Below are 20,906 nucleotides of genomic sequence, written 5' to 3'. Positions count from 1 at the left end.
CACTCTGTCCTATCATGTCCTGTCGTCAGCACACTGTGTCCTATCATCAGCACACTGTGTCCTATCATGTCCTATCGTCAACAGACTGGGTCCTATCATCAGCACACTGTGTCCTATCATGTCCTATAGTCAACACACTGGGTCATATCATGTCCTATCGTCAACACACTGGGTCCTATCGTGTCCTATCGTCAACACACTGTGTCCTATCGTGTCCTGTCGTCAGCACACTGTGTGTTGCACACTGTGTCCTATCATCAGCACACTGTGTCCTATTGTGTCCTGTCATCAGCACACTGTGCCCTATTCTGTCCTATTGTCAGCACGTGTCCTATCATCAGCATAATGTGTTCTATCGTGTTGTCATCAGCACACTGTGTCCTATTGTGTCCATGAGCACACCAAAAGGATTATCTTTCATTATGGATACTTCCACAGATCCTACCTTGTATCACACACCAAAAGGATTATCTTTTATTATTGATACTTACACTGTTCCTGTCTTCCATCACAGGCCAAAAGGAGCATCTATTACTACTGTCATACTGATACTTACACAGATCCTATCTTCCATCACACACCAAAAGAAGTATCTATTACTACTGTCATACTGATACTTACGCAGATCCTATCTTCCGTCACACACCAAAAGAAGTATCTATTACTACTGTCATACTGATACTTACACAGATCCTATCTTCTGTCACACACCAAAAGAAGTATCTATTACTATTGATACTTACACAGATCCTATCTTCTGTCACACACCAAAAGAAGTATCTATTACTACTGTCATACTGATACTTACACAGATCCTATCTTCTGTCACACACCAAAAGAAGTATCTATTACTATTGATACTTACACAGATCCTTACTTACACAGATCCTATCTTCTGTCACACACCAAAAGAAGTATCTATTACTATTGATACTTACACAGATCCTATCTTCCATCACACACCAAAAGAAGTATCTATTACTACCGTCATACTGATACTTTCACAGATCCTATCTTCCATCACACGCCAAAAGAAGTATCTATTATTATTGATACTTACACAGATCCTATCTTCCGTCACACACCAAAAGAAGTATCTATTACTACTGTCATACTGATACTTTCACAGATCCTATCTTCCGTCACACACCAAAAGGAGTTTCTATTACTATTGATACTTACACAGATCCTATCTTCCCCAACATACAAAAAAGAGTATCAATTATTATTGATACTTACATATATCTTATTTTCCGTCACACACCAAAAGGAGTATCTATCATTACTGATACTTAACACAGATTCTATCTTCCCTCAAACATCAAAAGCAGCATCTATTATTATGATACATGAATCGTTTCTTCCGTCACATATCAAAAGGATCATCAATTATCACTGATACATAGATCCTGTCTTCCCTCAAAGACCTAAAGGATTATCCATTATCACTGATACTTACACACATCCTTTATTACCTATAATCCATTATCATTGATACTTACACATATCCTTTATTACCTATAATCCATTATCACTGATACTTACACACATCCTTTATTACCTATAATCCATTATCACTGATACTTACACATATCCTTTATTACCTATCATTATTTGTCACATACCTTCTTCTTCGTTCACTCATATGTACATGAGTGGGGTTTTACGTGTATGACCGTTTTTACCCCGCCATCTAGGCAGCCATACTCCGCTTTCGGGGGTGTGCATGCTGGGTATATTCTTGCTTCCATAACCAACCGAACGCTGACATGGATTACAGGATCTTATGTGCGTATTTGATTTTCTGCTTGCGCATACACACGAAGGGGATTCAGGCACTAGCAGGTCTGCACATATGTTGACCTGTGAGATTGGAAAAATCTCCACCCTCTACCCACCAGGCGCCGTCACCAAGATTCGAACCCGGGACCCTGAGATTGAGAGTCCAACGCTTTAACCACTGGGCTATTGTGCCCGTCATCACATACCAAAATGGTTATCTATTTTCATTGACACTTACATAGATCCTTCCCTCAAAGACCAAACTCATCTATTTTCATTAATACTTATATATATCCTTCTCTCACAGACCAAACTCAAAGTGTTTTACAAAGTGTCATTACACAGCAGGATTTCTACTGAAGTCTTATCTTCCATCACACACCGAAGTCAGAAGTGTTTTTACAAACATGGAGTCATTTGCACAGCAGGTTGACTATTGGGTTGAACCAAATGAAAGGTGCCTTTGGGCATTTCATCGTTCCTTTCTTGGGCATTTCATCATTCGTTTCCTGTTCAGTTAAGCTTCAGCCACGTGCACACACACACATATACTGGAGTGAATTTTTCTTCAAAATCTTGCTATAGACAGTATCAGTATCAGTAGCTCAAGGAGGCGTCACTGCGTTCGGACAAATGCATATACGCTACACCACATCTGCCAAGCAGATGCCTAACCAGCAGCATAACACAACGCGCTTAGTCAGGCCTTGAGAAAAAACAAACAAAAAAACCTTTGTTGCTGTGTGTTCTTTAATGTTTGCTAATTGCATGCTACAGCTGGGACTTTGGGTCATCGCCTCATCTGAATGACAAGCGTCCAGACAACCAGTCAAGGTCTAGTAGTCGAGGGGGGTGTTCGATCCCACACACTCAGATTCTCTCGTTTTCTAGGCAGATGTGTCACCACCAGGCAGATGTGTCACCACCTGGCAGATGTGTCACCACCAGACAGCTCTCCACAAGCATGGATGAGCTGCTCACACACTTCCCTCACGAACACTCAATGCTCGCTCTCTGTCTCTGGATCTCTCTCTTTTCAAATACAAATCTGTTTACTTAATATGTGTTTTTATCTGAATCCATTTGCAGATATATTAGTGCAGGTGCACTTGTGTGCTTTTTTGTCATTCAAGCAAATATGTGCAGGTCAACTCTATAAACATATGCGTGGTTATGTATTTATGTATGGATGGATGGATGTGTGGAGGTATATGTGGATGTGTGGGTGGATGTGTGGATGTATATGTGGATGTGTGGATGTATATGTGGATGTGTGGACGTATGTGTGGATGTATATGTGGATGTGTGGATGTATGTATGGATTTATGTGTGGATGTGTGGATGTATGTGTAGATGCATATGTGGATGTGTGGATGTATATGTGGATGTGTGTGTGGATTTATATGTGGATGTGTGTGTGGATTTATATGTGGATGTGTGTGTGGATTTATATGTGGATGTGTGTGTGGATTTATGTGTGGATGTATATGTGGATGTGTGTGTGGATTTATGTGTGGATGTATGTGTGGATGTGTGGGTGGATGTGTGGATGGATGGATGTGTGTGGATGGATGGATGGATGGATGGGTGTGTGTGTGTGTGTGTGTGTGTGTGTGTGTGTGTGTGAATGTTCTGTCTGAAATTCAATAACTGTGTTTACCGGTAGTTACTTTTATGAATATTTTAACTTCATTTAACCCTCTGTTCTGAGGGCATTTACATGCTTATCCCACTTACTCTAATAGAAACTCTCTCTCTCTCTCTCCCTGAATTCCAGTCAGCACAAATTCCATGTGACGCTGTGCGTTCTCTCTCTCTCTCTCTTTCCCTGAATTCCAGTCAGCACAAATTCCATGTGACGCTGTGCGTTCTCTCTCTCTCTCTCCCTGAATTCCAGTCAGCACAAATTCCATGTGACGCTGTGCATTCTCTCCCCATTGACTCTTGCCTCACAGCACACAGCTTGCTGTCAGGGGCAGTCACTCTCCCTGCCTCCATCAGTCATGCTAAAATGGCGCTGCAATCCCACACCTCATCTGCAATCATGTGTTCGGCACCGTCCTCCCCCCTCCCCCCTCTCTGCTCCTTCACTGACATGGTCCACGCCCTCATCCCCTCTCCTCCCCTACACGCTTCACACACACACACGCACACACACACACACACACACACACACACACACACACACACACAGAGTCACTGACCTCGTGGTTACCGGCCTTGCGTCTCTTTATGTAGGGCCGGAAGTCGTCCCCATAGCGCAGGAAGTAGTAGTAGGACACCATGCGTTCTATGGGTTCCCGGATCATGTTGATGTAGATGGGTGTTTTCTGCACCCCGAACCTGACACACACATGATGCACACCTTGCTTACTTCACACAGGCACAGGCTGTGGACAGACATCAGTCAGCAGTAACAGCACACCATTTGCTGATGTAACTGGACGGTTTCTCTACCTGGAGGTGATAATAAAGGATGCACATCTTGCTTTGTTAGCACACACTGTGGGGACAGAGAGGGAGGGAGGAAGGGAGACAGAGAGAGAGTCAGGAAGAGAGGCAGAGAGTCAGTCAGGAAGGGAGACAGAGAGAGAGGAAGGGAGACAGAGAGAGAGGGAGGAAGGGAGACAGAGAGAGAGTCAGGAAGAGAGGCAGAGAAAGAGTCAGGAAGGGAGACAGAGAGAGAGGAAGAGAGGCAGAGAAAGAGTCAGGAAGGGAGACAGAGAGAGAGGAAGGGAGACAGAGAGAGAGGAAGGGAGACAGAGAGAGAGGGAGGAAGGGAGACAGAGAGAGAGGAAGAGAGGCAGAGAAAGAGTCAGGAAGGGAGACAGAGAGAGAGGAAGGGAGACAGAGAGAGAGTCAGGAAGGGAGACAGAGAGAGAGGGAGGAAGGGAGACAGAGAGTCAGTCAGGGAGAAAGAGAGAGAGTCAGGAAGGGAGACAGAGAGAGAGGGAGGAAGGGAGACAGAGAGAGAGTCAGGAAGGGAGACAGAGAGAGAGGGAGGAAGGGAGACAGAGAGAGGGAGGAAGGGAGACAGAGAGAGAGAGTCAGGAAGGGAGAGAGAGAGGGAGGAAGGGAGACAGAGAGTCAGTCAGGGAGACAGAGAGAGAGGGAGGAAGGGAGACAGAGAGAGAGTCAGGAAGGGAGACAGAGAGAGAGTCAGGAAGGGAGACAGAGAGAGGGAGGAAGGGAGACAGAGAGAGAGTCAGGAAGGGAGACAGAGAGAGAGTCAGGAAGGGAGACAGAGAGAGAGTCAGGAAGGGAGACAGAGAGAGGGAGGAAGGGAGACACAGAGAGAGTCAGTCAGGGAGACAGAGAGAGAGGGAGGAAGGGAGACAGAGAGAGAGTCAGGAAGGGAGACAGAGAGAGAGGGAGGAAGGGAGACAGAGAGAGAGTCAGGAAGGGAGACAGAGAGAGAGTCAGGAAGGGAGACAGAGAGAGAGTCAGGAAGGGAGACAGAGAGAGGGAGGAAGGGAGACAGAGAGAGAGTCAGGAAGGGAGACAGAGAGAGGGAGGAAGGGAGACAGAGAGAGAGTCAGGAAGGGAGAAAGAGAGAGAGGGAGGAAGGGAGACAGAGAGAGAGTCAGGAAGGGAGAAAGAGAGAGAGGGAGGAAGGGAGACGGAGAGAGAGTCAGGAAGGGAGACGGAGAGAGAGAGTCAGGAAGAGAGGCAGAGAGAGAGACAGCCAGCAGTAATAGGACATCATGTGCTGATGCAGATTGGGCTTTCTGCATCCCGATCTGACATATACACACCTTGGTCAGCACTGGCTGTTCAGAGAGAGACAGAAAGAGAGAGAGAGAGAAGACAGACAGACAGAGACTGACAGACAGACAGACAGACAGACAGACAGACAGACTGACTGAAGATGGTTTATTCACATTAGGCCTCAGCCGCTCGTGAAGGGGAATGTGAATAATGTCTAACAAGCTATAAATAATCATCAACAAAAGGGCTGGATAAGATACAGAAATAAATATTACCAGTCATTCATCAGACTAAGAAACAGCAATTACTCTGAACTTAAAGGCTTCATAAAGATATATAGACATATTTCTAGCAACGCTATCGTAAGTACAGGATAACAATAAGGCCAATTTAAAGAGGCAGGGGTGTTGATAATATCTAGGCTGAATATAGTTTTCTCTAATATCTTTGCGCGCTTCACAACTGAGAACAAAATGCACTTCATCTTCCTTTGATTGTTTACATGTAGGACGCATTCAATCAGAATTTCTACCTTCTTTGTATCTAAAGTGATGTACAGTCAAATCAGAGATACGTAGTCTAAACTTTGTTCTTTTATTTCCACACCACCACAGTCACCATAACAGTAACCACCAGTCACCATAACAGTAACCACCAGTCACCATAACAGTAACCACCACAGTCACCATAACAGTAACCACCACAGTCACCATAACAGAAACCACCAGTCACCATAACAGTAACCACCAGTCACCATAACAGTAACCACCACAGTCACCATAACAGTAACCACCACTCTCCGCCATTCAACCACAAAGCCAGCACCCATCTATTACCAATTCGGACTGAAAGAATGCAGAATCCCTACCATACCACTGACATCACTGGTGATTATCCCCCATACTCATCCTGAAAGGTAATTGATTATCCCCCATACTCATCCTGAAAGAAAGGTAATCCCCATCATACCACTGACATCACTGGTGATTATCCCCCATACCCATCCTGAAAGAAAGGTAATCCCCACCATACCACTGACATCACTGGTGATTATCCCCCATACCCATCCTGAAAGAAAGGTAATCCCTACCATACCACTGACATCACTGGTGATTATCCCCCATACTCATCCTGAAAGGTAATCCCTACCATACCACTGACATCACTGGTGATTATCCCCCATACTCATCCTGAAAGGTAATCCCTACCATACCACTGACATCACTGGTGATTATCCCCCATACTCATCCTGAAAGAAAGGTAATCCCCATCATACCACTGTCATCACTGGTGATTATCCCCCATACTCATCCTGAAAGAAAGGTAATCCCCATCATACCACTGTCATCACTGGTGATTATCCCCCATACTCATCCTGAAAGGTAATCCCTACCATACCACTGACATCACTGGTGATTATCCCCCATACTCATCCTGAAAGAAAGGTAATCCCCATCATACCACTGTCATCACTGGTGATTATCCCCCATACTCATCCTGAAAGAAAGGTAATCCCTACCATACCACTGACATCACTGGTGATTATCCCCCATACCCATCCTGAAAGAAAGGTAATCCCCACCATACCACTGTCATCACTGGTGATTATCCCCCATACTCATCCTGAAAGAAAGGTAATCCCCACCATACCACTGACATCACTGGTGATTATCCCCCATACTCATCCTGAAAGGTAATCCCTACCATACCACTGACATCACTGGTGATTATCCACCATACTCATCCTGAAAGGTAATCCCTACCATACCACTGACATCACTGGTGATTATCCCCCATACTCATCCTGAAAGAAAGGTAATCCCCATCATACCACTGTCATCACTGGTGATTATCCCCCATACTCATCCTGAAAGAAAGGTAATCCCCATCATACCACTGACATCACTGGTGATTATCCCCCATACTCATCCTGAAAGAAAGGTAATCCCCATCATACCACTGTCATCACTGGTGATTATCCCCCATACTCATCCTGAAAGAAAGGTAATCCCCACCATACCACTGTCATCACTGGTGATTATCCCCCATACTCATCCTGAAAGAAAGGTAATCCCCATCATACCACTGTCATCACTGGTGATTATCCCCCATACTCATCCTGAAAGAAAGGTAATCCCCACCATACCACTGACATCACTGGTGATTATCCCCCATACTCATCCTGAAAGAAAGGTAATCCCCACCATACCACTGTCATCACTGGTGATAACTCACCCTGAAAGACAAGAGAGAGAGAGAAGTGTGCCAGTCTAAAGCCATCATACACATACGCGCACACATTTTCTTCTTTTAACACACACGTACGCAAACGCGCGCGCGCACACACACACACGCACACGCACACACACACAAGAATGGGAAGGGAAAAAAGGAAAACAGGACCAGTGGCACTGTGGCAGTCAATTTGCAAACAAGGCTCTCTCGCTTGGTCGGATCGACGTAGGCCACTTGTTGCCCACCATTGGCACTGCAAGGGCGAGGAGGGTGGGAGAGGGGGGACTGGGGAGCGGAAAAGAGGGAGGATAGGAAGTTGGCAGTGGACAAGTCACACACCCCCCCCCCCCAACCCCACCCCAACTCCTCCCGCCCGTCAACCAAAGGCGCGCCACCAATCCTGGCAAGCCACCCCCCTCCGCCCTCCCCTCCCCGCACGTGTTTCTGTTCTCCAGACTCGAACACGACGGGTCTGGTTTCCGTTTGGAAACACAGAGAGACACTGAGTCTGACAGCCATGTTACGTGTGTGTGTGTGTTAGTTATAAACACTGAGTCTGACAGCCATGTTACGTGTGTGTGTGTGTGTGTGTGTGTGTGTGTGTTATAGACACTGAGTCTGACAGCCAGAAAACAACCAACTCGTACTCAGACAGAACTGAGGGTGGGGGTTGAGGCGGAGTGGTGTGTGTGGGTGGGCGGGGTGGGGGGTGAGGGTTAGGAGAGGGGGAATGGTAAGAGACATAGAGTCTGTCAGCCCGAAAACGACTCGCACACACATACCAAAGAGGAGGGGGTTGGAGGGTGGGAGGGTGTTTGGTGGGGGGGGGGGGGGGGGGGGGGGCGTGGGGGGATGAGGGAGGCAGCAGAGAAAAACAAAAATAGAGAGAATAGAATGTGTGAAGGAGAGAGAGCCAATCTGTGTGTGTGTGTGTGTGGGTGTGGGTGTGGGTGTGTGGGTGTGGGTGTGGGTGTGTGTGTGTGTGTGTGATTCAGTGCATCACTCATGGTTAGTCAGCTACGTTCATTCAGTGCATGGTTAGTCAGCTATGTTCATTCAGTGCATCACTCAAGGTTAGTCAGCGATGTTCATTCAGTGCATCACTCATGGTTAGTCAGCGATGTTCATTCAGTGCATCACTCACGGTTAGTCAGCGATGTTCATTCAGTGCATCACTCTTGGTTAGTCAGCGATCGATGTTCATTCAGTGCATCACTCACGGTTAGTCAGCGATGTTCATTCAGTGCATCACTCACAGTTAGTCAGCGATGTTCATTCAGTGCATCACTCAAGGTTAGTCAGCGATGTTCATTCAGTGCATCACTCATGGTTAGTCAGCGATGTTCATTCAGTGCATCACTCAAGGTTAGTCAGCGATGTTCATTCAGTGCATCACTCATGGTTAGTCAGCGATGTTCATTCAGTGCATCACTCACGGTTAGTCAGCTATGTTCATTCAGTGCATCACTCATGGTTAGTCAGTGATGTTCATTCAGTGCATCACTCATGGTTAGTCAGTGATGTTCATTCAGTGCATCACTCTTGGTTAGTCAGCGAACGATGTTCATTCAGTGCATCACTCAAGGTTAGTCAGCGAACGATGTTCATTCAGTGCATCACTCATGGTTAGTCAGTGATGTTCATTCAGTGCATCACTCAAGGTTAGTCAGTGATGTTCATTAAGTGCATCACTCATGGTTAGTCAGTGATGTTCATTCAGTGCATCACTCATGGTTAGTCAGCGATGTTCATTCAGTGCATCACTCTTGGTTAGTCAGCGATGTTCATTCAGTGCATCACTCAAGGTTAGTCAGCTACGTTCATTCAGTGCATCACTCACGGTTAGTCAGCAATGTTCATTCAGTGCATCACTCACGGTTAGTCAGCGATGTTCATTCAGTGAATCACTCATGGTTAGTCAGCGATCAATGTTCATTCAGTGCATCACTCATGGTTAGTCAGCGATGTTCATTCAGTGCATCACTCACGGTTAGTCAGCGATGTTCATTCAGTGCATCACTCACAGTTAGTCAGCGATGTTCATTCAGTGCATCACTCATGGTTAGTCAGCTACGTTCATTCAGTGCATCACTCATGGTTAGTCAGTGATGTTCATTCAGTGCATCACTCATGGTTAGTCAGTGATGTTCATTCAGTGCATCACTCATGGTTAGTCAGCGATGTTCATTCAGTGCATCACTCATGGTTAGTCAGCAATGTTCATTCAGTGCATCACTCATGGTTAATCAGTGATCAATGTTCATTCAGTGCATCACTAATGGTTAGCCAGCAATGTTCATTCAGTGCATCACTAATAGTTAGCCCAGTAATGTTCAATTAGTGCATCACTGTTATGGTTAGCCAGCAACAATCATTTAGTGAATCATTCTCATGGACAACCCAGTAATGTTCATTTAGTGCATCACTTTCATGCCTGACATGCAAAGTTCATTCTGTGCATCACTGTTATGGTTAGCCAGCAATGTTCATTTAGTGAACCACTCTCATGGATAGCCCGGTAATGTTCATTTAGTGCATCACTGTTATGGTTAGCCAGCAATAATCATTTAGCGAATCACTCTCATGGATAACCCAGTAATGTTCATTTAGTGCATCACTGTTATGGTTAGCCAGCAATAATCATTTAGTGAATCACTCTCATGGGTAGCCCGGTAATGTTCATTTAGTGCATCACTGTTATGGTTAGCCAGCAATAATCATTTAGCGAATCACTCTCATGGATAGCCCGGTAATGTTCATTTAGTGCATCACTGTTATGGTTAGCCAGCAATAATCATTTAGTGAATCACTCTCATGGATAGCCCAGTAATGTTCATTTAGTGCATCACTGTTATGGTTAGCCAGCAATAATCATTTAGCGAACCACTCTCATGGATAGCCCAGTAATGTTCATTTAGTGCATCACTGTTATGGTTAGCCAGCAATAATCATTTAGCGAATCACTCTCATGGATAGCCCAGTAATGTTCATTTAGTGCATCACTGTTATGGTTAGCCAGCAATAATCATTTAGCGAACCACTCTCATGGATAGCCCAGTAATGTTCATTTAGTGCATCACTGTTATGGTTAGCCAGCAATAATCATTTAGCGAACCACTCTCATGGATAGCCCGGTAATGTTCATTTAGTGCATCACTGTTATGGTTAGCCAGCAATAATCATTTAGCGAACCACTCTCATGGATAGCCCGGTAATGTTCATTTAGTGCATCACTGTTATGGTTAGCCAGCAATAATCATTTAGCGAATCACTCTCAAGGATAGTCCGGTAATGTTCATTTAGTGCATCACTGTTATGGTTAGCCAGCAATAATCATTTAGTGAATCACTCTCATGGATAGCCCGGTAATGTTCATTTAGTGCATCACTGTTATGGTTAGCCAGCAATAATCATTTAGCGAATCACTCTCAAGGATAGTCCGGTAATGTTCATTTAGTGCATCACTGTTATGGTTAGCCAGCAATAATCATTTAGCGAATCACTCTCAAGGATAGCCCAGTAATGTTCATTTAGTGCATCACTGTTATGGTTAGCCAGCAATAATCATTTAGCGAATCACTCTCATGGATAGCCCGGTAATGTTCATTTAGTGCATCACTGTTATGGTTAGCCAGCAATAATCATTTAGCGAATCACTCTCATGGATAGCCCGGTAATGTTCATTTAGTGCATCACTGTTATGGTTAGCCAGCAATAATCATTTAGCGAATCACTCTCAAGGATAGCCCAGTAATGTTCATTTAGTGCATCACTGTTATGGTTAGCCAGCAATAATCATTTAGTGAATCACTCTCATGGGTAGCCCGGTAATGTTCATTTAGTGCATCACTGTTATGGTTAGCCAGCAATAATCATTTAGCGAATCACTCTCAAGGATAGTCCGGTAATGTTCATTTAGTGCATCACTGTTATGGTTAGCCAGCAAAGTTCATATAGTAAATCACTCTCATGGATAGCCCGGTAATGTTCATTTAAAGCATCACTTTCATGCTTGACATGCAAAGTTCATTCTGTGCATCACTCTTATGGTTAGCCAGCAAAGTTCATCTCTCCCCACATTTCTGGAACCATCTTTGATTGTTGGCTTTATGTTTTCTCTTGCGTCCTTGCTCTCTCCACTCTGCTACTGCATGTTACTTCCATCTTTTATTCCATTTTGCCTGCCAGTTTATACTTTATAATTTATATACCACAATTCTAAATGATAATATCATCATATAATCTCATTGTATCTTACTACATACTACCAGTAATCATTGATATCACTTTTGCAAAATGATCAGAGCAGAATACTATTAAGTTTTACTGTATTTCTTATTTCAACTGACAATCATCCTGGTACTCTGGCACCTTTCAGAATACTGTAAATGTTTTACATTTCTCTCTTTCTGTCAAAGTGTGTGCATTCCAACAAAAAATATCAAAATATTTTCAAATGTCAAAATTTGATGTAACTGGGCTGTTAGGCAAAAAGTACAGGAAAAAGAGAGCTTTTCATGAGTCTGATGATACAACAGTCCACAATAAGGCAAAAAGAAGTGTTGAAAAATGCATAAAAAAGGCAAAGTTTTTATATAAGAAAAAAAAATGGAAGAAAATTTATCTGCAAACAACTCTAGGAATGTGTGGGCCGGACTGCAAAACATCACTGATTACAAACGACCCACCAGACAGTCGACAGCACTGACAGAACTCTTCCAGACAAACTCAACACATTCTACTCAGATCTGACAAACTGTTGTCTACTTCTGACATGGCTGCACCCAAAATCACCCCCACTTCCCCTTTCATAGTCCAAGAGAATAAAGTTAGACGACACTTCAGTCATCTGAAAATGAGAAAAGCCGCTGGCCCTGACAACATCTCACCAGGCCTTTTGAGGAAGTGTGCAGTCCAACTATCTGGTGTCTTCACTGACACAGCTACAAGTCTTTATTTTATTGTAAATATGGATAAAGTAACTGAGTTATACATGAACGTCTTTTTCTGAAACCATGCTGACACTGCATATAAATTATTATCAGTAAAATGTTGTACAATGGCATCTCTTATAACAGACTCCAACACCTTACATACAATACAGGTTAAGTTTACTGGCCTATAATTACTAGCATCTGATTTTGTACCTTTTTGAAATTGCTGTTACTTCACTGCTTTTCCAGTCTTTTGGAAGTACACAAGTTTCTAGTGATTTATCAAAAAGCTGACATAGCGGCATAGATAACTCCCTGTTAACCTCTTTTAGCACTTTAGGTGGAATCCTATCTGGTCCTTGAGCCTTATTACTATTCAATTCTTGTAATTTCTTCTCAACAGCAAGAGAAGTTAATCTTACATTACAAAGTGTTGTACCATTAGATTTACTGCCTTTTTCTAAGTCTGGGATATTTGCTGTGTTCTCTCTAGTGAACACACTTGAAAAAAAAAACTATTTAGAGTTTCTACTTTTTCTTCATCAGACACTACCAGGGAACCATCTGTTTTTTTAAGAGTACTAATACCCATGTTTGTTTTCATTTGTCCTTGACCATATTTCCATAATTTCTTTGGGTTCTTTTTCCTTTCGTTTGCAATATTTTTCTCGTATTCTCTACATGTTTTCTTTAGTATTTTGTTACATTCATTCCTTGCTTTGATATAACATTCGTATTCAACCCCCTTCTTGGTTTGCAAAAAGCGTTTATAAAGATTATACTTTTTTTTTTATATATATATATAATTCTCATTGCTTTTTTGTTCAGCCACACAGGTTTGAATTGTTTACCATTATTTAATTTCACTTTAGGTATACAAGATTCCATACCCGACATAAGAACATCTTTAATATAGTTCCATGACAATTCCATCATCTCTTGACATACAAACTGATTTATTATTAGGACTATGTGCTGTCAACAGTCACAACCTGACATACAGACTAATTTCACTTTAGGTATACAATAATAATAATGGAATTTATATAACGCTGAATCTTGTGCAGAGACAAATCAAAGCGCTTTCGCACCAGTCATTCACACGCATGCATAACTTTAAAACTGTAGAAACTAAAGACAAGGAAGGGCAGGCAAGGGAGGCTATTTTGGAAAGAGGTGGGTTTTAAGGCCAGACGAAAGAGCTGAGTGTGGAGACTTGACGAAGCAAAAGAGGAAGTTCATTCCAATCGCATGGTCCAGAGACAGAGAAAGAACAGTGGCCAACAGTCCAGTATTTGAATCTGGGTATGCGTAAACAGAGTGGATCTGAAGCCGATCGTAGTGAGCGAGATGGAGTGTAGAGGTGAAGGCAGCCGCAGAGATAGGAAGGGGCAGTTTTGTGAATGCATCTATAACATAGAGTGCTGATCTTGTACTTTATTCGGTGTGCGACAGGGAGCCAGTGGAGATGTTGCAAAAGAGGAGTGATGTGCTCAGATCTTTTCTTTCTGAGGACGAGTCGGGCAGCAGAGTTTTGTATGCGCTGAAGGGACTGAATGGATGAAGCAAGATTCCATACCCGGCATAAGAACATCTTTAATATAGTTCCATGACAATTCCATCATCTCTTGATATACAGACTGATTTATTATTAGGACTGTGTGCTGTCAACAGTCACAACCTGACATACAGACTAATTTCACTTTAGGTATACAAGATTCCATACCTGACATAAGAACATCTTTAATATAGTCCCATGACATTTCCATATTCATGTCTTCCATAGGCTCCCTGTCATGAGTTGCAATAATATGTCTTAATTTATTGCAATTGCCATTATTCAAGTCACAGCTATACTTTAAGGTATTGTTTATCTTTTCTCTTGGGACATAGAGTTGGAATAATAAAATATCATGATCACTTTTTTCAAATGGGTCTAGGTGAGTAATACACGAAATTAAGTCATCTTCATTTACAAGTACCCAGTCATCCATGGTTGGGTTCTGGCCAATTCTTTTTTTTTTTTTCTTTTTTTTTTTTTGGTTCGCTCTGTTACTTTCTGAATAACAAATGCATCTCAGATATTCTCTAAAATGTTTTCACCCTTTTCCTCAGACCACATTCCATCCCATCTGACATATGGGTAGTTGAAATCCCCCACAATACAAATTTTATCATATTTAACACTCAAATTGGAATTTAAAACTTGAAATAGTTTGGCATCTTCTGTGCTTGTGTTTGGATTTCTATATATACAAGCAAGGAATACTCTATCCCCATTTACAGTGACAAACGTACACCAAATACTCTCTTCAAATCTATCCCCATTTACAGTGACAAACGTACACCATATACTCTCTTCAAATCTATCCCCATTTACAGTGACAAACGTACACCAAATACTCTCTTCAAATCTATCCCCATTTACAGTGACAAACGTACACCAAATACTCTCTTCAAATCTATCCCCATTTACAGTGACAAACGTACACCATATACTCTCTTCAAATCTATCCCCATTTACAGTGACAAACGTACACCAAAAGGAGGAGTTTGTATTATACTCCATGTTTGGTGTTAAATATACTTACCATGTCAAACTGATGCAAACTAGGCCTATTGGTTTGCTCTGCTTGGCCAAATTTCGCGCGGCTAACAGTGAAAAGACGGGCCTGCCCACTCTCAGCCAATCAAACGCCTCTAAAAACTATAAGCGCTTAATCAATCCGTGGCCATGAACAAAAATGCCCCATGAGAACCACGGCGGAGACGCGGGGACGGACGGGCGGGCATTCGAGTTTGACATGGTAAGTATATTTAACACCAAACATGGAGTATAATACAAACTCCTCCTTTTGGTGTCATATACTGTACCATGTCAAGCTGATGCAGAATTTAAAGCAAATGGAGGAGGGCAACGCCTACTGGTTCATATGGGGAGCCCTTGTAACTGAGACGGCAGTGTTAGCCGCGACAAAGGAAATCCCCTTGGAACCGTCAGCCCTGGTCATACAGAAATTCCTGAGGTAGAAGTTGATGAAGGGATTCTCAGACCGCCAGAAGGCTGCCTCCAAGACATGCTGCGTTGGCACTGAGTGCTGGAAAGCAGCCGAAGTAGCTATGGCCCGCAGTTCGTGTGCTCTGGGATGAAGACAGCTGATATCCCTATGTGCATGAGAGTAGGCTCTACAAATGACTTGGGAAACCTGGCGGGAGATGGTGCCTGCAGCGATGTCTTTCTTGTAATTCTCATTGAGGGAGATGAGCAGACACCTCTGAGAAGAACGCCTATGGCGAGACCTATCCCAATAATATTTGAGACACCGAACAGGACAGGTGCCTATCCTCATCATCTTGGGCAAGAATATCAGACAAAGGTCTGACCCTCGGAGAGGGGGAAGGAACCTCAGGGTCTTGGTTCTTAGCCAGAAACTCTAGAAGGAAACGAATAGTGATGGAACCATCTCTGTGGAAGGCCAGATCTTGTGGCATTCCACTAAGCCCATGCAGCTCACTTCTACGACTGCCTGTGGCCAGCCACAGAAGGAAAGTGGTCTTGAGGGTGAGGATGTCAAAAGGAATAGTCCCCAATGGTAGGAAGGGCTGTTTTCGAATGAAATCCAGCACCAGGAACAAGTCCCAGAGGGGCACTCTTCTGGGGTCTCTAGCTTCCTTCAGAGGGGCACCCCTAGACACCTCTCTGAGCAGGCAATCCGCTTCAAAGGCGGGACCACCTAGCTGTTTGAATTGTGGTATAGATGGCAGACCTGTACCCTCGCACAGAACTAGCAGACAGGATGAACCGAGGAGCAGAGAGCCAGAAAGTTGGCCAGCTGCATGCTCGTAAGGTTCGTAGGGGTAATGCCCTGAGCTGTACACCACCGCAACCATTTCTTCCAGCGAAAGTCATACAAAGTCTCCGTTCCCTGCCTCCTTGCTCTGGTGACTATGGAGAGGAGGTCAGAGGAGGCACACCCCTGGGTCAGCACAGCCGACACAGAGGCTGACCGAGGGGTCGAGGACTTCAATGGTGATGCTGACAGTTCCGACCGCACAGCAGCCATGCGTGCTGGTGGAGCAGTTGAGGATTGGAATGCGGAGTGCCCGAGCGAGGCTGCCTCAGCAGATGAGATTTGGTTTCAAGTTCCAGGGGTGGGAACATGTGTCAGGGACTGAAGGTCCGGAAACCAGGTCTGGGCTGGCCATTTCGGCGCAATGAGGATCGGCTGCGGGTGTTCCAATCTGTCTTTCCGTATCACCTTGGACAGAATTGGAAAGGGAGGAAACGCGGAGGCAATCAGACTGCTCCAATCTAGAGAGAGAGCATCCACTGCCCACGCTTCTGGGTCGGCAAACGAAGAGACGGAAATGGGAAGTCTCTTGTTGAACAAGGTCCACCATCGGCCGAAACCACTGTTCCCACACCCCCTGAAGGCTGTCCTTGTCCAGGGTGCACTCTGTGCGTATGACACTCTTGGACCTGCTAAGAGCATCTGCCAAGAAGTTGGTTTTTCCTGCTCAGTGTCTCGCTGAAAGTGCAATGCCCTTGCTGTGGCACCAACGGAGGAGAGCCTCAGTCCGCATGGAGAGGTCTGCCGAGTGCACTCCCCCCATTTGTTCACATAACATGCGACCGTCGTCTTGTCCGTGAACAAGCGGATGGTCTTGCCAGTGGCCTCCCCCATGAAGTGCAGGAGAGTCCTGCGAACTGCCTCCAGTTCCAGAACATTGATGTGGCATAGGCGCTCCTCCGGGGACCAAGTCCCTGCTGCATAGAGTGAGTCCATGTGGGCTCCCCAGCCCAGGGAGGAGGCGTCTGTGAAGAGTGCCACCTGAAGAGTAGGTGGGGCTAAGGGCACCCCCTGTGTCCGAAGGGGGGTGATTAACCACTCTGATGTCACCTCGAGGAACCACTCGCTCAGACATATCTGGGTATCCCATGGCTGAGTGCTTTGGGACCGGCGTAACCTCAGTGCCCTCTGGAGAGGGCGCTTGAGAACCCTGTCCAGGGGAATGAGAGGTGCCGTGGACTCCATCATGCCCAAGAGGGAAGAAAGTGTCTGCGCTGTATCTTGGGAGGAGTGGCGCCAGTGGCTGAGGAGGCCTGCCAGACGGTCCCAGTGATCTGGCGCCAGAGAGACTATCATAGACCGCATGTCGAATCTCATCCCTAAGAAGTCGAAGGACTGACGTGGGGACAGATCGCATATCTGCTGGTCCATGAGGAAGCCCAGTTGGGAGCAAAGGTCTAGAAGTCTGGCCGTATGACTCAGGCACAGGGCCTGCGACTGGGCCAGGATAATCAAGTCGTCCAGGTACACACAGAGACAAATGGATTGCGAGCGGACGATGGACCCCAATTCCCGCAGCACCTTGGTAGACAGGAAAGGGGCAAGGGACAGACCAAATGGGAGGGCCAGGAACTGGAACCCCTTGTCCCTCCACACGAACCTCAGGTACCGACGGGATGCCAAATGGATGAGTATATGAAAATAAGCATCTTCCAGATCGATAGAGGTAGGCCAATCACCTTGTTGGATGGTCTCCCGAATCTGTGCCTGTGTGTCCATCTTGAATTTGATTTTGGGGAGGAATTTGTTGAGGGGGGACAAGTCCAAAACTGGTCTCCACCCTCCCGAGACCTTTGGAATCACCAACAACCAGCCGTAAAAACCGGGGCCCGGGTCCGAGAGTTGAGATATAGCCCCATGAGGAGTGGGTGCGATATCTCTTTTTCTAGGACGCTCTCCTGCTCCGTCGATCTGGGCACCTAAGGAGGAGGAGTGGATCTTAGAGGGGGGAGGTCCTCCACCCAAGACAGCATGTACCCCGACTCTAGCACCGACATAATCCCGTCGTTGAGTCCCAGAGCACACCACTGATGTGCATGCCGGGACAAGTTTCCTACTTGGAGGGGCTGAACGACTGGCGGTGCTGAATCGGGGCCCAGTCATTGGGGGTGCTGCCTTCTGGCCTTGGGCATGGCCGGTCGGCTTGGACGGACCTAAGGTGGTTTATTCCTCTGCCACTGATTCAGCACACGCTGCCTTGACAGGCAGCATGGTATATGGAGGGGCCCTGGTGGCGGGTCTCTTCAATGGCATAGAACCCTGGAGCCCATGAGAGGTGTGGGCCAAATATGAGGCCACCTCCCTGTTTGTCTCTGCCCTGTGGCTGACAAAATGGGGCGGGAACTGGCCGAAGAGGGAGTGCTGCTGTGCTGGGATGGACCACAGGGCAGCCCTCTCCTCCACAGGAATGTTAGAGAGGCTGAAAATGGCATCACGCCGCGCTAGCACAGTATTGAAGTGAAGGCTGGTAGCTGTGTCTGCAGCTGCCGTGAGACCAGATGCTACCCTATTGCCAAAAGCGTGTAACCTCTGGTCGGTGAAGAGGCCCGGCGGGACAGAGGAAGGAGACCCCTTGTCCTGAGTAACCGGACACTGTTCCCACAGCTCATTGGCCCTGTGAAGGAACGTGTCGAAGGTGTACGCCGTGGAAACCTCGACGGGGCAGCGGCGGGCCAATTTGTCCCACTCTGCTAACGTTTTAAAGGATAGGTTAGCTGAAGTGGGGAAGGTGGTGCACTGTAAGACCAACATCCTGTCCTGTGCGGAGGGCTCTGCTCCGCTGTAGGCAGGGTGGTCCTGTGTGTACCAGGACCACACCCCTCCCTTGGAGGAATCTTTAAGAAACTTTCCCGGGGAAAAGACACCCGGGGCAGAGAGGGACTCCCTGCCTGGAGGAGGGATGGAAGCAGCACCCCTGACAGTGCGGGCTGACTTATTAAGCCATACCTGCACCATTTCTGGCACTCTGAGTTGCCTTGTGGTTCTGGAGTTAGAGTCACATGGCGTAAGGAGGGTCAAGGGTAACAAAGTAGCCTGAGGGACTGATTCGGCATACGTGACCCTATTGCAAAGTCCGAGTTTGGTTCAGGCTGGTCCCTAGGGAGGCACGGGCTCAATCTGTCCCCCCTGGGATGTGGGCGAAGAGTGCTCATCTGCTTGTTCGTCCTCATCCGAAGACATGGGCTCCCACTCTTGTTCGCAGTCCATCCCCTGCTGGGTGCCATCCCAAGTGGATGTACCCACTGGGGCGTCCTGTGAGCTGTGGTCAGCCCAGCGGGATGAGCTGGGACGATCCCGAGCCGGGACCATGGCCGCCACTGTTATGTCCTTGACACCTGAAGCGGGTGGGGAGCGTGTGGACCGTAGGTCCAACCATGCTTGGGATGGTGGGTGCCACACCTTTTCAGAGAGGGCGTCCCTGGATGCAAGAGTGACCCACGAGTGCTGTGTGGGGACAAACACCCACTCATCTCACTGTAGGACCGAGGGCTGGGCAGGTGGGGACTGCCGGCTCCGCCGGGCCGAGTAGGGCCCCTGGGCAGCCGTCGGTCCTGACAAGGAGGCCGTTGTGACCGTGGAGGTCGCCTGTGGGTTGACAGAGGCCTGATTTGTGGACAGAGTGGCAATATTGGTCGAGGAGCTCGACCTGACCGACAAGAAGTCGATCCCACTTGTCGGGGCTGTGTGTGTCACCCTGTGAGATGTGCTGGGTTGGGTCCGGTGGGGAGCGGACAAGGGGCTGGCCCTTGGTGCTCCCGGCAACCCAGTGTGCACCCTAGGTGCGCCCCAGATACGGGTAGAATGGGGGTAACTACCCGTGGGCACCAGCCATACTGTGACCCGAACCCCAAGGGTCACTGGTGCGTTGACTTCCATGAAGGGAACAACCTGGCCAAGTCGGAGGGAGGTCAGGTCCGACTTGGGTGTCAGTCCCGCCCGAAGACGAGCGGGCTGACTGCCCGGAACCGCCTGACACGCACGGGCCTCCCCCAGCAGGGGAGACCGGCCGGATAGCGGGAAGACCTGCAGAGCAGGTTGCCACACGCCCCGAATCCCCTCCCGTGGGGAGACTGGGGTGGCTTGGCCCGGGGTGGGCAAAGTAGAGATCCCCCCCCGGAACCAAATTTTTCTCCCCCCCCAAAAGGAGGTGGGGGAGGGGGGTCGACAGAGGAGGGAGGAGGGGGAACAACAATGGGGCACGTGAGGGCTGTCTCCGAGTGGGGACCCGGGTAATGGCCGGGCGCGGCCTCCCCTTGGGAGTCCGTGCCTAGCTGCGAGTCCCCACAGCACGGAGATGACTTGCCATTCACCCTTCTCCCTGCCTCACGCTGGGACACCTCGGGAGGCGACGCTCATACCTCTTTCCCCCCGGTCCCCTTCATGACCGTTTTACTGG

General features: G+C 46.8%; 1 protein-coding gene across 2 annotated transcripts in view; it reads right to left on the bottom strand.

Moving 5' to 3' along the window:
- Nucleotides 1-20,906, bottom strand: part of LOC143289704 (heparan sulfate 2-O-sulfotransferase 1-like) — a 148,468-nt gene that overhangs the window by 49,414 nt on the left and 78,148 nt on the right. For both annotated transcript variants that reach the window (XM_076598753.1, XM_076598754.1), the window contains exon 5: nucleotides 3,987-4,125. In XM_076598753.1, coding sequence (XP_076454868.1) covers nucleotides 3,987-4,125 — 139 coding nt within the window. The remainder of the gene's footprint in view (nucleotides 1-3,986; nucleotides 4,126-20,906) is intronic.

Source organism: Babylonia areolata, chromosome 14 (assembly GCF_041734735.1).
Source record: "Babylonia areolata isolate BAREFJ2019XMU chromosome 14, ASM4173473v1, whole genome shotgun sequence".
NCBI classification, from domain to species: Eukaryota; Metazoa; Mollusca; class Gastropoda; order Neogastropoda; family Buccinidae; genus Babylonia; species Babylonia areolata.
The sequence above is the reverse complement of the archived record's forward strand: the minus strand, read 5'-3'. Positions and strand labels throughout refer to the sequence as shown.